Source organism: Melospiza melodia, chromosome 1 (assembly GCF_035770615.1).
Source record: "Melospiza melodia melodia isolate bMelMel2 chromosome 1, bMelMel2.pri, whole genome shotgun sequence".
NCBI classification, from domain to species: domain Eukaryota; kingdom Metazoa; phylum Chordata; class Aves; order Passeriformes; family Passerellidae; genus Melospiza; species Melospiza melodia.
Genome location: NC_086194.1, coordinates 15,388,994 through 15,405,061, shown reverse-complemented (window position 1 = coordinate 15,405,061; position 16,068 = coordinate 15,388,994). Strand labels below are relative to the sequence as shown.

The 16,068-nt window shown below is 39.9% G+C and overlaps 1 protein-coding gene across 4 annotated transcripts in view; it reads left to right on the top strand.

The window, feature by feature from the left end:
• ZEB1 (zinc finger E-box binding homeobox 1) overlaps positions 1 to 5,241 on the top strand; it is a 120,316-nt gene extending 115,075 nt beyond the window's left edge. For 3 of the 4 annotated variants that reach the window (XM_063148848.1, XM_063148839.1, XM_063148857.1), the window contains 2 exons: positions 437 to 617; positions 2,749 to 5,241. In XM_063148848.1, the coding sequence (XP_063004918.1) occupies positions 437 to 617; positions 2,749 to 3,302 (735 nt within the window). In that variant the 3' untranslated portion in view covers positions 3,303 to 5,241. Of the gene's footprint in view, positions 1 to 436; positions 618 to 2,748 lie in introns of those variants that run through there. The other variant, XM_063148866.1, reaches the window with a different exon arrangement.
• Positions 5,242 to 16,068: the final 10,827 nt, after the last annotated feature.

Here is a 16,068-nt window from a genome sequence, read left to right as displayed (position 1 = left end):
ATAGCTTTTCTGTGAAAACTTCAGCAAAAACAGTCTTTTAACTTCATAAAATCTCAGAGGCAAAAGGTAGGTGACCAGCATTAGCTGAAAAATGCAGTTAGGTGACAAATTTGCTCTTCCCACTTACTGAAGTGCTTTACAGGTCTGTAATATTGCATTTATTTTATGGGCCCTAAAGTACAGAGTGCCAACATAGCTTAGACCTGGCCAACAGTCATATTTGGATGTGATTAAAACCAGTCCCAGTGAGGAAATCTGCATCTGGATGGTGGCAGGGACTGCAAAGCAGAACAACACAGTAAAGGAGTTTTCTTTGACTGTGGAAATCTAAACAATTTTGTTTGGCTATTTTTGGAATTGATTGGGAATAGAAGCTTCAGTTCATGTGAGTGACTTCTTTTATTGGAGTTAACCTATTTTTGTAATTTTTCTGAAGGATGAAAGGCAAGACACTAGCTCAGAAGGAATATCCAATTTAGAAGATCAAAATGATTCTGATTCAACACCCCCAAAGAAAAAAATGAGAAAGACAGAAAATGGGATGTATGCATGTGATTTATGTGACAAAATATTCCAGAAGAGCAGCTCGTTATTGAGACATAAGTATGAACACACAGGTATGTACCAGGAAAAGACTTTTCTGATTCTTATTTCTTTGGTAACATGTAACTGATAATCTCAACTGGAACCCAGTTCTCAGGCGGTGTAGGGAAGTGTAGCAGTCCTTACTGCCTGTGCTAAGCTTTCTTTAGAGACACCTGGTTTTGTATATTTGTTTGACAGAACAGCAATTCTGTCTTCCTTTAAATTTGTTAGACCTTAAACCCTAAATAGAAAAAGGGGAGTTTTTACATCTGTCTTGTGGATAATCATCTGTGAGCTACAGCCTATAAATGAGGATATATTACTTCTAATTTACCTTGCCTGGTTATAAATTTTGAAAAAATTAAAAATAAAAGCTGAGGGAAAAAGGAGTGTGTGTGTATTTGATACTGTGCATGAAAAACAGTGTGCATATCTGGCATGAAGGATTTTCCAACTGGGCTACATTTATAATGCCCTGAAGTTAACAGCTTCAGCTATTCATTAGACATAGAATCTAACTGCTAATGAACACCCTTTTTGGCTTTGATTTTTATTTTTAATTCTCAGAGTTGTTCCTTTTGGCTCAGGTTCTGGTATCTTTAGGATATTTTTAATACCTCTTGCTTCTCTTATTTCTTCTGTGATGTCTTAAAGTAAGAATTGGGGGTTTTTTTACTGATTATGTGCCAAATATATATTGTATTATATATTTGTATTATATATATTTGTATTATATATTGCCAAACATGTATTGGGTTTTGTATTATTGCTGGCTCTGTTATCTTCTCTTTCCCCATATCCATAAAATAAACTCTTTAGAACTTCTGGCTGCTCCCTTCATGCTGCTCTACTTTCTTGCTTGACAGAGTAGCTGAATTATTGTATTAATTATATTTCTGCATGTTAACCTTTTAGTTTTATATCACATATAAAATTAAAAACATTACAAATTCTTTTGTCTTGATCAATTTTCTCAAGTTGTATTCATTAAGGGTATCTTATTTCATACCTATCTTGTCCTGAGACTCTCTTAACTCTTGCTTTTCCTAGCAGAATTGTCTTTCCTCTACGTTTTAACTTCAATGTAACATTCAAAATCATAGAATCATTTAGATTGGAAAAGGCCTTTAAGATCATTGACCCAGCACTGCCAAGTCCACTGGTGTCCAAGTCCACATCTGTCCCAGATGTGCCACATCTGCTTGTCTTTTAAGTACCTCCAGGGATGGTGACTCAGCCACTTCCCTGGGCAGCCAGTGCTTCACAACCCTTTTGGTGAAGAAACTTTTCCTAATTTCCAATCTAAACCTCCCCTGGCACAACTTGAGGCCATTTCCTCTTGTCCTATCACTTCTTTCTTGGGAAGAGAGACCAATATCTGCCTTGTTGCTTGTTTGGCATGAGATGACATAGATGTGCTGGTCACAGGTGTAGTGTGACCAGAAACCTGATGTCTTACTATCCTTTGTCTTTTATGTCTGAGCTAAGACTGCAAAGTCATTTTGTGTAACAACTTTAAATGTCAAAAATAACAATCACAAAAAATAAAATCAAAATAACACTGCTAGGCTCCTGATACATTTATAAGAAACTCTTAAAACAAGACAGTAGCTGGAAAACAGCAGAAACACACTGAGTGAAACAGATTTTTTTTCACGTCAATGCATGCGTAGTCAGCAAGTTTTGTACATAAAGCATTCAGCCTAGACTTTAGAATGATTTTCCTTTTACTTGTATCATGGAAGGACTTCATACACCAAAACTAATGTAAAAGCTTAGCTAATTTTAAATTGCCATCAATATAGAAAAGTTAAAATGGTTTCAATTGAAAATAATTTATGCAAGAAAAATGTCTCATTTTCTAATTCATATTTGCACTTTTTGGTGCTAAAAGTCATATATGAGAATCTCTTTATGAGATGATGAGTTTTCCTGAAAAACTTAGAAATTACTGTAGTGATTATGACAATGTGCCCTTGCACCTTCAGCCTTTGGGCTCAGGAAAGAGACTCAGGCTGATAATGCATGGAGTAGAACATCTTGTTATATAAAATTTAATCAATGCTAATAAGTTCACCAACAGCATTTTACAGTGAAAACAGCAGTGTACCATTTTAACACTTCTGCTACAAGATGCCCAACTGCTTGTGCTTTATTTTACAGGTAAAAGACCTCACGAGTGTGGAATCTGTACGAAAGCATTTAAACACAAACACCATTTGATCGAACACATGCGACTGCATTCTGGGGAAAAGCCCTACCAATGTGACAAGTGTGGAAAGAGGTTTTCCCACTCGGGCTCTTACTCTCAGCACATGAACCATCGCTACTCCTACTGCAAAAGGGAGCCCGAGGAGCGCGACAGCGCCGAGCCCGAGGAGCTGGGCCCCGAGGCGCTGAGCAGCGAGCACGCCCTGCCCAGGGCGTCCCCCTCGCAGATCGACTCCGATGAGAGGGAGAGCCTCACCAGGGAGGAGGAGGAATTCAGTGAAAAAGAGGAAGAGGAGGAGGAAGAAAAAGACATAGAGGGACTTCAGGAAGAAAAAGAATGTAGGGAACTACAAGAAGTAGGGGATGCGGAAGAAGTAGCAGCAGTAGAAGAGGAAGAAGGGAAAACTGAAGGTGACAAGAATGATGAAGTTGTAAATCAAGCAAGCAATGCAGAACCAGAAGTTATACAAAATAATGGGCAGGTGTCAGAAGAAAATAATGAATAAAGCTTACATGTTAGGTTTTTTCTATAAGGAAAAAAAAAAATTGGTAATGAAGTTCCTTCTATATTATACATGCTTTTCATGGAAACGCAGTAGCCTGCATACTGTGATTTCTGTTCACTACTGTGTAAAAAAATATATATATAAAAAAAATGAAAAGAAAAAAAAAAGAAATCCAGGTGTGCCTGAACCTCAAACTTAGTAATTTTTCACACAGTTTTCAAAGTTAGGAACAAGTTTATAACATGAAGCAGATTAGAAAAATACAGTGACTCTGGAAGCAAAGATTTACCAGGTTGTAGGAAACCTGATTATTAGACAAGCATCTGGCATTGTTTGTTTTATCAGTATTAATTTTCATTCTTAAGTTGATTAATTTTTAAACTGTACAATTGGGAGAGATTTATATGAATTTTTTTTTTTTTTATGGTAAAACATTTCCTAAATCCGCTTCAGTATTTTCTTATGTTTTACAATGTGAGAACTTCTGCACTACAGAATTCCCTTTTGCAGAGACGTGTAATGCAGTTGCAAACAGTGCTTGGCTACCTTTGTAAATTCAACCTAGAAGGTAGCAGTTTATGACATTAGATGTTGTAGTAGAGCATATTATCATTTAAAGTGTATTGTTAGCCTTAAGGAAGAAGATGATAGAAGAAATGAAGTTTCTTACTCATGTGGTTAAAAATGTAGTTGAGAAGATTGTCGTTGAGTTCTGATTGCAGGGACTAACAGTGTTAATACTGGTAAGGACAGGAAAGTTGTCAAAAACAGTGTTTGTAATTGTGTTTTGAGTATGTAGTAATGATATGAAGGATTTGATATGAAGCTTTGTATCTCCTTTGGCCTTATGCAAGACCTATGTGCTGTAAGTGCCATTTATCAGTATTACAAAGGCTCTAAGCAGCCTTTATCCAATGTGTGGCCTACAATAACTAGCATTTGTTGATTTGTATCAAACTTCTAAACTATTCATGGGGAAAAAACACTCAGCCATCAGAGAAGTAAGAACACTGGTATATTTCATTATTTAATTATTTGGTGGTATTTTGGGTTAATACCTGACTTGCAGAATTTCTCTACAATAATTACAAGGGAAATTTTCTAATCTGCTTTATTGCTTTATTGGTTTACTTTAATTTCAGACACATACATGACATGTTATCTGGCTCATAAGTATTTTCAAATGTTAGTTATTATGGACCCCATTTATTAACAATGTTAGCTGATTTTTACCTATCAGTATTATTTTATTTCTTTTAGTTTATAGATCTGTGCAACATTTTGTACTGTATGTCTTCAAACCTGGCAGTATTAATACCCTTCTTACTGACATATGTACCTTTTTAGTTTTAGAAAACTTTTATATTTATGTGTCTTATTTTTATATTTCTTTATTTATTACACAGTGTAGTGTATAATACTGTAGTTTGTATTAATACAATAATATATTTTAGTATGAAAATTTGGAAAGTTGATAAGATTTAAAGTAGAGATGCAATCGGTTCTCTTGCATTGAGATTTGATTTAACAGTGTTATGTTAACATTTATACTTGCCTTGGACTGTAGAACAGAAGAATTAAAATGGGAATGTATTAATTTTACAATTGCAATCAATTCATTTTACCTTTACCCAGTTTTTAATATAAAGCTCTTAAATTTTGAAATTCACTGTGTGACTAATAGCATGATGCTCTGCAGTTTTATTAAGAGATTAGTCTAACCATAAAACTCTCATTTCCTTAGTAAGCCAAATTAGAATAATCTTATAAAACAGTGTTGGGAACAATGTTTAACATTTTTGTGCCAATTTGTTCCTGTATTCATGTATGTATGTTACAAATCTGAAACTTCATTTTTAAGTTCCTTGTTACATCATGGTCATTTTCTAGTTTTTTACCAGACTCCCCATCTCACAATAAAATGCGTCAACAAGTCTGACTTACTGTCATTATTCTGGTAATGCAGAAAGTGCATTTAGATTATTTCTGTGAGAAGTTACTGAGACACAGCTCCTGCTTCAGTGGCAGTCCTGGGTTTCAGTGGTACATAAGGAGCATGGAAGTGAAAGAGGGGTTTGAACTGTGTGCTGGCACAGGGATTGCTACATTAGTGCATTGATTTACCAGTGTCAGGAAAACAACTGAGTTTTCCAAATGAACCATGTGCATTGTTCTTTTGGGTCTTTTTATTTTGCTGTACCTATCTAATGTACTGTTCAATGCTATTTTTCAATAAGACTACTTTTAAATGAAATAAGTCTACAACTGTTTTCTTGACTTAGCAATAAGTTGTCCGTGGAAAGGCTGATGTATCTTTTGCTGTTGAACTTCACAAAGATACAATGCCAACATTGCAGATATATCATTTCAGTAATGTAAGTATAAAGGCTTGAAAATTTTAATATATATGCATGATTACAATGTTTTGCCGTTCAAGCAAAGTTTACAGACTGTTCTTTAAGCAAAGTTCTCTTCTTTAATTATACCCAAAATGGAATTTCTGTTATTAATATGGGGGCAGGGAGTTCACGAACATCATGTAAGATACTTTATATTCACGTACCTAAGTTTTGAGTATTTCTCAATCTTATTATCTCACTATTAATGCATACAGAGGATTTCTCCCATATAGTAATCATTTTACTTCCTGTGCATCTTGCTGTACAGTGTATTAATACTGCACTTTTAGTAAACGTCTACCTTCATAGCATCATTGAGCTAAATATGTGAAAGCTGTTTTGAAGAAATTAACCATTTATGCTGCATTAATTATATTGTCTCGTAATTATTATCATAACAGAGTTAATCAGGTGGTTCAGAATTTCTCCCAGGTAGAACTATCTCTACTCTCTTTTAGGTAATGAAACACACTTTCTTGAAACTATTTTAAGATTTTCGTATTTTTCATATTCCGAGATGTTTGTGGTAATAAACCCAGTGAGACATTTGGTGAAATGGGAAAATTTTATTGTCGTTAGTAGCAGAACAGAGAATTTTGGTAAACCTAAGGTTTCTCATGTAAGTGACAGCTGAATATAGAAGGCCAGTAATTTGGATAGAAAGTAAAGTCCAAGCAACTTTTACTCAGGATATGTCATTGTTTTAGGGGAGAGAATTTATATTCATTACTTACACTATGTTATTAACATTTTTATCTTCAAAATAGATTGGTGCACTGAGTTTTGCATCTGTCAAGCTCAGCAATGTCTTTGGTGTTTGTGACTTTGTAATATCATCTGTTACCTGTTTGAAAAACACAGAAATTGTGGTGTGTCTTTATTTAGTTGAGCAAACTCATGTGGAAGCCAGAGGTGCTTAGAGGATGTAGGCACCATTCCCAGCGCCAGCAGTGAGATTCCAGCAGTGAGGAAGCTCTGTGTGTGTGGAGGTGCCTGGGCAGCTGTGACCGGGTCCCGGCCCCAGGGGAGCAGCAGCAGCCCAGCTGAGGCCATGTGGGTTTTGTGATTTTATGACCTCTCTCTAAATTAATGGCAAAGCAGTTTCAAGGACAGTAAGTTTCTCACATTAAAAAAAAAAAAGCCTTTGGTTCTGTCCCTTAGAGATAAATGAAAGTTGGGAAAGAGCAGTGAACATGAGCTGTGTAGTTTTAATGAAACTCCACTGTGCTGTGACCTGTTCTTGAGTCACAAGATGAAAAGTCCATCATCTGCCCTGTGTGCCCAAGCTGATGTCTCTGCCTGCTTCTTCCTCAGGCTCACCATGCATCCCTCATCCTGGCACAGCACTCAGGGAGCAGGCTGGGAGAAAGAAAAGTGTCCTTGGAATTCAGCATTGGACAGCCCTGCTGTGCCTGGGACACTGGTTTTATTTCTGCTACTGACCTGTCTCCAGAATATAATGAACCACCACCTCAAAATCAGTTGTAGTAGCAAAATTGTGACAGTTGTATGTCCTCTTTAATCAAATTGTATGAGAATGGGGAAAATGTTTCAGAATAACTATAGGAACATTGTTACAGAAGTAAATACTAAGTTTTGGCCCTGGGATGGGAAATACCCTTAGGAGGTCCTGATCTAATAGGAAATGAAAGAGGGACTTAAAGCTACAGAGAAAACTTCAGGGAGGCAAAACAGAGAATTCGTTGAAGAGACATTGAGGAAGAGAACCTGTTCCTTCTCTTTCAGTAATACTCATATGGCATCCTAGTGGTGATTTTGGTGGCATTCCCAAATTCTCCATAGCCACATTGCTGTCTAGTTGCTGTTTTTGTGGAGCAGCCTATCCATGTGTGTAATCAATAGCACGGCAGTAGTCAGCAAAGTTGTATGGTGAGCTTGAAAGTTTTTTCTACAAATTGTATTGAATTCCAAATAGATTAATGGATGCTGGAAAAAGAAACGAAAAAGTTTTGTTACTTTGCCTAATCTCGGAATTGCAATGTGCTTCAGTAAATACCTTAAATTTTAGTACAATAATGCACTATGGCATATCAACCCAGAACATAACATATTTACCCTAAAAGGCAGTGTTGTTCAGACTCAGTAAAAATTGCTTCAACTGCCAGCAAGTGTTGTACTCACACTCTTGAGGGAAATTATTCTAATGCAATTATTGCTGGTAAGCCCAAAGTCTGTCCAAGCAGCACTTTGCCCATGTTTGTGCTGGCAAAGTGTGCCTGGGATGGCGGTGGCCACCAGACTGAGTGGCAATTTGAAAGCAAAGCTACTTCCAAGATAAAAAATATGACTCTACTAAAAGCTCAGTTTTTGCCACAGCAAAATGCTACTCTGGGGCTTTTATCATCAAAGCAATGAAAGATCGGGACATGACACTCCAAACCAACATAGAAGTCTATAAGGGAGAAATGAAAATACTTCTTAGGGTGCAGAAGACCATTAGAGATGAAGGTAATGGTGTGAGGATGAGAAAAGTCCATTTTGGTCCTGGAGGCTGTAGTGAAGAAAGGTGATGGAAGAGGAGAGAGAAAAGAGCTTAATCCGCACTGTGCTGGGCACTTCTTCAAAGTGGATTCTTTCTAATTTATTTACTACCAAGATGTGAGTCTGCACACAATTCTCTGCTTAGATAGAGGTTTTGATGTGTGTTTTGCAGTTCACAATCTGGTGCTTTAAAAAGTACTTTTTTTATCTTTCCCTGGCAGAATAGCTTGTTTAATTGTTTCTACAATAATCTCTAAATTTCATCTGGGAAATTCAATATTAGAGTATCTTTCAAGTCTATGCTTTGTCATTTATTGTTAATATTTTTCTTGAACAGTTGTTATAATTATATTTGCACAATCTGATTATCACTAAAAAAAAAAACACACAAAAGAATGTGATGAACCAAATTAACGCTCAAAAGTGATCAAAAATTTACTACTTTTGTTTTATCCCTCTGCTCTTTCATGGCCTCTGGTTGCTAATCTGTCACACAGCCCTCTTATTTGTGTGTATCATGCCTATCATACACATTGTATCTATGTTGTCTCTAGGGAGAACAATATATTGTTATATATTCACTGCTTCACAAAAAGTAATCTGCTTTTTAAAAACTGATTAAAAATAAACCTGTTGTTTGGACTAAACATGAAATGTGCTGATGAAAGGAGCACTTTTCTGGCACTTTGTCCTAGTAGCTTGCCAAATATGAAAGTCTTGTAGTATTAACCTAAAATGAGGTAAAGTTCTCTCAGGCCTTACCTCTACACTGACAGACTCCCCAAAGGATCTTTAAAAATTATGAGAACAGTGGCAAGTAATCTTTAGAATACATATTTGAGAATGCCATTATGGTCCTTCCTTTTGTTTTCTAGTGAGCCTCAAGTCCTCTGATTCTGCCTTTAGATTTTGACATTTCTGTATTGGGGTCTGTCCTTGGGTTTTGCTTCTCATTGTGTAAACTAGGCTTTGTGTAATGATCACAAGATTTACATTCTGTGTTAATTCAGGAATAAAGGGGATAAATTATTAAATGCAAAAAACCCTGAAACATGCCTACACTAACTTTGTGTCATTCCTGCTGAGCTTCTGTTCTTCTACCTGGAAATCCTGCTCACTTGTAGCTTTGGGCCCAAAGAAAGAGCAACCTTACAGCACGTAAGATGGCTGGGTCCTATTCCCATCTCTTGCCCTTTAACAGCTCTCTCTTTAGCCAAATTCTGCATGGATGTCATCAGATCTCTTGAATTCTGTGAAACTTTCTACATTTTTTATGACAGGTAAGCTATTGCAAAGATATAGAGGGAGCATTTTGCTCTTTTAGTGTGCAAAAATAAAATCTGCTCAACCAAATTGTTCAAGAGATAAGTTAATTGGAAAATAATGTGAAATCCTGAAAAAAAACACGGGTTCCCAACAGGTTTGCAAGTTCCTATACTCAAAAAGGGTATTTGGAATCCTGCTCCCTTCTCAAACCAAGTGAATCCAATAATGGGACAACATTCCTGTGGAGAAATGGGACATTTCTCAACTTCTTTTGCCCTGGCTGAGCATAATGCTCTCACTGGTCCCCTCCAAGCCAGGAGCTGAGCTGAGACTTGCACAGACTCTGAGTCCTTGTGATCAGAAAAGGCACAGCTCCTCTGTTGGAGTGAGGGGGAGGGAGGTTTGACCCTTCTGGGAGCTGGAGTGGGTTGTCGTGCCAGCTGTGCTTTGTTGTGAGCTGCTGCCCTGCTGGCCAGGCAGTGTTTGCAGTGGCCACAGTTAAAGGGAGACCTGGGCAAATGATCTCAGCTCTGGTTGCAGAGATAGGAGGGGCTTCCATCAAGGCAAGCTGGCTAAGCTGACCTCAAGTCAGCTTTTCTTCCCCGGTTTAGACAGCTCCAAGGAAAGCCTCAAGCACAAGCCAGCAGTAATGGAGGAGCTGCTGGCTTACATTACTCAAGCCCAGATAAAAGCTGCCCCTCAGCCTGTAAATTACAAATTCTTGAGTAGTGACTTGTGTTCCCCAAAACATGGTATTGTCTTTAAAATCCTTCTTTTATCTTTTAAATCTGGCTTCTTACTGACATTTTAGTCTCCCAGACAATCTGTTGTGTCCTGAAGCTTAGGGAGAGGCACTCTATAAACCAAGAAACAAGGAATTCTACCATTTACATTTGTGATGAGTGTTATCACCATTTCTGTATCTTTTCCAACTGTGATTATAAGGTGAGTTTTCCTGTGTTAGGAGGAAAAAAAAATTATAAAAAATAATTGGTGAATGGTAATGTAACTTGAACAGGATTATTCAGACAAAGCTGGGAACAGAACTGAGGACTCTAACATGGGAAAGCCTTCTGTCTCACTTTGGCATGCAGTTTGTTCTGAAGGACATTGGCAAACGGAATGTTTCTGTGATTTTCAGCAGCCCAGGGGAGCTCAGCCATTAGCAGCTACACCACTTGACAAACTTACCCTCTCACTCTGTGGTCAGAGGCCAATTCTTCAGCCCAACCAACAGTCTCAGATTTTTTACACAGTTAAAATGTCATATGTGGGGTCAACAGATGCCAAAAAAAAATGGGCTGGTGGGACTTTTGGCTGGTTGGTTGGTTGGTTGGTTGCCACCAGCAATTTACTTCCAGAAATGTTCCCAGAAACCAGAGGTGTTTCGGCCTTGTTGCTCCCTGCTGCTGGGATTGCCGCTGTACATGGAGTGTGAGGATCTGTTAGTCTGGAAGGAGCTCAGGTTCTGCCAGTGGCTCTCAGAGAGGGGAAAGAATAAAAGCTTTGCTGATTCTCTGTAACTCCTGCTGGTCCAATACATCATCTTGTTCCTGGTAGGTTTTGGGTGAAGGTCACCTGTTAGGGACATGTGTTTTGGCTCCCCGGCAGAGGCTCCGCCTGCAATCCTCAGGGGAGAGGAGTGGAGAGGAAAAAACACCTCAGTGCAGCAAATTGTATGTATGTTTAAAAATACAAATTGTTCCATCCTTCTTTACAGAAATTGCTCATCTCATGATTACTTAGGTCAGTAAAACCATTGTAGGATCTGCTTTTTCACCCTTGCTATGAAAGTGTTCTGATTTTTCAACATTAAGGAGAAACTTAATTTCTACTTTACAGTAGCTTCTAATTTAGTCTAGTTTGCTTCACCATTTACATTACTGCATTGCTTACTCTCTAAGAGTGGAAACACATTTAATTCACTGAAATCTGAATCTGTTCAGCTCACTGCATATAAAACTAATTGAAAATAGCTGGAAAATTTGATGTAAAAAATGATGCACATATTTTGTCACAAGAACCATCTATGAGTCAAAGACTATTTATGTTCCTTGTTTTTAAACTGTATTTCAAAGCTGCTCTTCAAGTCCATCTTCTGCTCCTCTGCTACCCAGTTCTGTCAGCTTTGCCCCACAGACCAAATCCACCCAAACTCTTGTGCATCCCTTGTTGCTGCTGTGGGTAAATGAGGTTCTCATGCTGTGGCCGTGTTCCAGTGACTGCTGCTGGAAGAGCCAGCATTTGAAACACTGGGACAGGAGGCAGCCTGGTTCATTGTTGCAGTAGATCTGCCTCAAACAGACCATTGCACCATGGTCCAGTCATGGACTTCCCTCTAAGCACAAATTTCAAATTCCTCTGGGATGTCTCATGGTTAATACCCTTGTATTTCACAAATTAGCCTTTCCTGTAATCCACTACCTGAGCTCTCTCCTGTAGTTTCTGAAATGCATTATGGCATCTTTCTGCTCAGATTTGTAGACACATTGTTTCCTGACATGGAGTTTTCTGAGTGCATGTTGATATCCAATTCTCCTTGTGGAAAGCAGTCTTTGCTCCCCCAAAAGATGCATCAGTGTCATGCAGCTCATGGAGATGCTCTCCTGAATGACCAGCAGTGACAAGGAGTGAAAGAATGCTGCTGTATCATCTCTGAGGTGCTCTAAATTTAGGATAATTGTATATTTCTCAGCCAAAAAAAAAGAGGCAGAAATAAATTAAATAACCTTGTGAAAGACCATTCCCTTTCTATAAATATCTTGTAACCACCTACCCTGGTTTTTGGCCTTGATCTCCTAAGCAGTGGTATTTGTGAGCTTGTGCTGCTTGTCCCCTTCTCTCACTTTACATTTTGACCTGATGATTATGCCTGGCCAATTTTGGCAGGGAAGGTGATGTGTCAAAGATGTGAAATCTTTGCTTGACTTCTGGAACTTGGCTTCCTAGGGCAGAGGACCAAAGAAATGTCCTTGCTAGGCAAAGACAACTATTACTGCATCCCTTACAGTGCAGTTCTGAACTGCACCCAGCATGTGCCACTGCTTGTCCAGCCAAGAGAGATAGAAAAGTTGAGAGTGGGTTTCATTCATTCAGTCACCCTCTTGTTTATGCTGTTATTTGAAAGGACAAAAGATAAAATAAAAGAAACAAACACAAAAGTGCAAGTATGAATGTCTAATCAGTGATTTACAATTGTACTGCCTTGAAACAGGAGAACTTGAATTATGGTGCTAACTGCAGTGTCTGGCCATTATCCATATGGGACACTGCCAACAGGATTGATACCTCCATCTCCATCACAGGCTAAGAATCATGTTTATTTGCTCATTCTCCAGCCAAACAAATACAGGATTCTGTCATGCAAAGCGGAACTAACCCAACAATGGAGTCTTTGTCTTCCAGGAGGGCCAGAATGGAGTGTGCTGCCTTGAAACCTCTTCATTTCAATGGAAAAAGTGGGTGCAAGTTTCATATGTCCTTCATGAGTCCTGTAACATGGACATAATCATGAATTATCTTGTTATTCCCACACCAGTGTGCAGTTCAGTCCAAATGTTTTAGGTGGGTTTAAGCCTTTCTTGCCATTCTCCCCAAGCAAGACAAGTGAAGGAAGAGATGGTCTGTAGGCTCTAATGGATTAATCAGCATGCTGATGCTGGTGCACTTCTGGGAATGCCAGAAGCAGATGTTTAAACTTCCTGAGAACTGTATTTCCAAACTTCAAGTCTGCAATTCAGCAGCCATTGCAGTCAGTATTAGCACATGTTGCTGCTGCTGCTGGAAGGGAGAATCCAGTACCCTCCCATCCTCTGCCCTTTCCCAGTACAGCCCCATCAGGACTGATCCTTAACAAGCTGACAAGTAACCAGACATTTTTCCTGGACTATTTTTCAGCTGAATCAGTCCCCCAAGTAACACCAAAGCAAGAGAAAGGGATTTTGGGAGGTGGATTTTCTCCTTCTAGACTGGTGCAATGCAGGCATTGAACATGTTTTAAGCTGATTTCCCAAAAAGAAACAACCTGTACAACTTATTAGTCCAAGACACATATCCCAGTATCAGTGTTGAGAAATAATTCAGGAAATGCCCTCTCATTATATTCAGCAGCAGTAACAGCTCATAGCTAAACCCGGACTACTGGGTTTGCTCTGCTCTTAGTCCTGCATTGACATTGGTTACCCTGAAATGTAAGTAATCCGTGTTGTGCAAATGAACTCTTTTGTTCCCTGCATATGTGACTTCCAGCTACTGCTAAAAGCTTAATTTATTTTGTGGTGCAAGCAGATTGTTTTTGTTTTGAGCTAAGAACCTCTTCCTGTGCTGTTTGACTTAAAATAATTCTCCCACTGCTATGTCTGTGCTGTGCCTGCTGCTGCTTTTGCTAAAACTACAGAGTAGGCCCTGGATTACAGGTATTCTACTTTTCTGGGTTTGCTTTATTCATCACAGGGTTTCTGTATGCTCTGATAGGTGCCAGAGTGAAGCCAAGAACAGTGTTGCTTAAGACTGGACTGAAGGCCAAAATCTGAAGTAAATTACAAAGGTGAGTAGGAGCCCAGTAAGAGTGGGCTGCTGGCAGCACGTCTCTGCAATGTAAAAGTGGCTGCTGAGTTATTGTCAGAGCTAGAAAATGTCCTTTGCCCTATTGTGTCAACCCCTCTTTTTTGCTTTCAAGCTGCTACAAGAGCAGAGGGCACAATTAGCTCCATTAGTCATTTAGCAGATTCAAAATCTGAATGGGTTGGATTTTTCCTTGCTTATAAATGAGGCACTGGCAGCAGGATGTCATCACACTGGGACTGGGAGCTAGACACAAGAAAAGACTTGGGGGTCTGACCCTGGAATAAAGTCCAAGCATCTCTGTTGGGAAGCTACAGAGTGCAAAGGGAAAATTCAGTGCCTGGCATTGCCCTGGCTCAGGGATGTACCCAGGTCCTTCTGTCCATGCATGCTACAAAACATGGATTTCTCCCTGAGAATCTGTTTTTCCATTTTTGTGCTGGGCAGCTGGACAGAGCTCACTGCACTCCTTCAAGCCCCTCTCCTGCCCATGCGCAAAAAGTAAAATTATTCACGTGAGGAGAAGGAACCCAACATCCTATTTAATCCCCCAATTGTCACCTCAGTAGTTGATCACCATAACCTAGCAGACACAAAGAATTTCAGAGCAGCACTGGTGCACACCCTTTCCTTTTGTTGAGGATGTTTTCCTCTTTAGACAGTGTCTCAGGACCTGTGAAAAAGGAGAAGGTGGAGTGAGGGCATGGTGATACAAGCAAGCATGGGCACCAGAAGGAACTTATCTCTGATCCTGTGGGAAGAGCAGTCCCTTGACAGAGGAGATGCTCCTGTGCTGTTGCTGTGTCCCAAGGACCAGTCCATGGTGGCACCTTGGTGGTGTAGGAGATGAGGAGCACCAGCCCCAGCACGGCACCACGTCCTTGCCGAGTGCTCTCACTCCAAGGTGCTGCACAAGGAACAGGGGAGGGGCCTCTGACACCCAAACTTGGGAAGAATACACTGAGATGACCTCAGGCCTGCAGATCAGGCTCCTTGGGAGGTTTTGGGATCTCTCTCAAACAAGATGTCCCTCACCTGGGCAGGAAGGGCATGCTGACCCACTGGCACTGAGGTGGCCCTGATCACCTGGGCACAGGGACCTCTGGCTGCCTGCTGGAGGGGCTGAGGCATCTCATTACCTCTGGCTTCTGCTGCCTACATCATGTCTGGAAACATCCAGCATAGACTGGATGTTTCCATCAGCTGTGACAACAGAAAAGAAATGCATCCTTGTACATTGCCTTGCTGGTTTTCATCCAGTGTCTGTATGAAATCTTTCCAGTTAAGAGTATGGCTCTGCAGTGTTTTCAGACCTGACCCCACAAAAGCTTTTTTATAGCTATCTAGCAGATGGTCAGCAAAGCCTCCAAAAAATACCCAAAGATCAACCTTTTTTCCCCTCCTCCTGGGTGAGCAGTGTGCTGCCCTCCTAAGAAAAAATTAACCATTTTTGTGGGCATCTGAGTGGGTCTTGGTCCCTTTCTGTCAAAGCCAACAGGCAGAGCTGCCAGGGGAAACAGCCAGGTGCTGCTTTTTCCCATGTGCAGGAGCAAATGAGGTGGAAGGCAAAAGTCCTGGATCACAAACATCACATTCAGGATGGAAACAATTGAACCATTTCTACAGCAGGAAAAAGAAAAAATCTTTGTACTTGGTCCTGTTTCCCCATCTTTAGAGGAAAGGTAAGTCTAAGTCATTACCCACAGGCATGCTGGGGGATCCAATTTCAGTAATGCTTAGCTGGTGAAGTGTGGGGGCTCTAGGAGAGCAAAGCTGCTGCCCTGTGGATGGGCCTGGAATGTTGTCTGTGATATGGAGGTTGCCTGGTGCTCAGTTCCAGATACCCCCTGCAATAGGGGCTGTCCTGGACTTACTGCTCTGATCCCAAGCCTTGCCTGAAGGGAACACAGACCATGGCTTTCCTACACATTTGCTGCAATGCATTAAATCCTGCCTGTGTGATGAGGCTCTCCCATGGCTGTAGCCCCCCCAGGGCATTGGGCTTGGAGGCACTGCACAAAAGGCAGAAGGACATC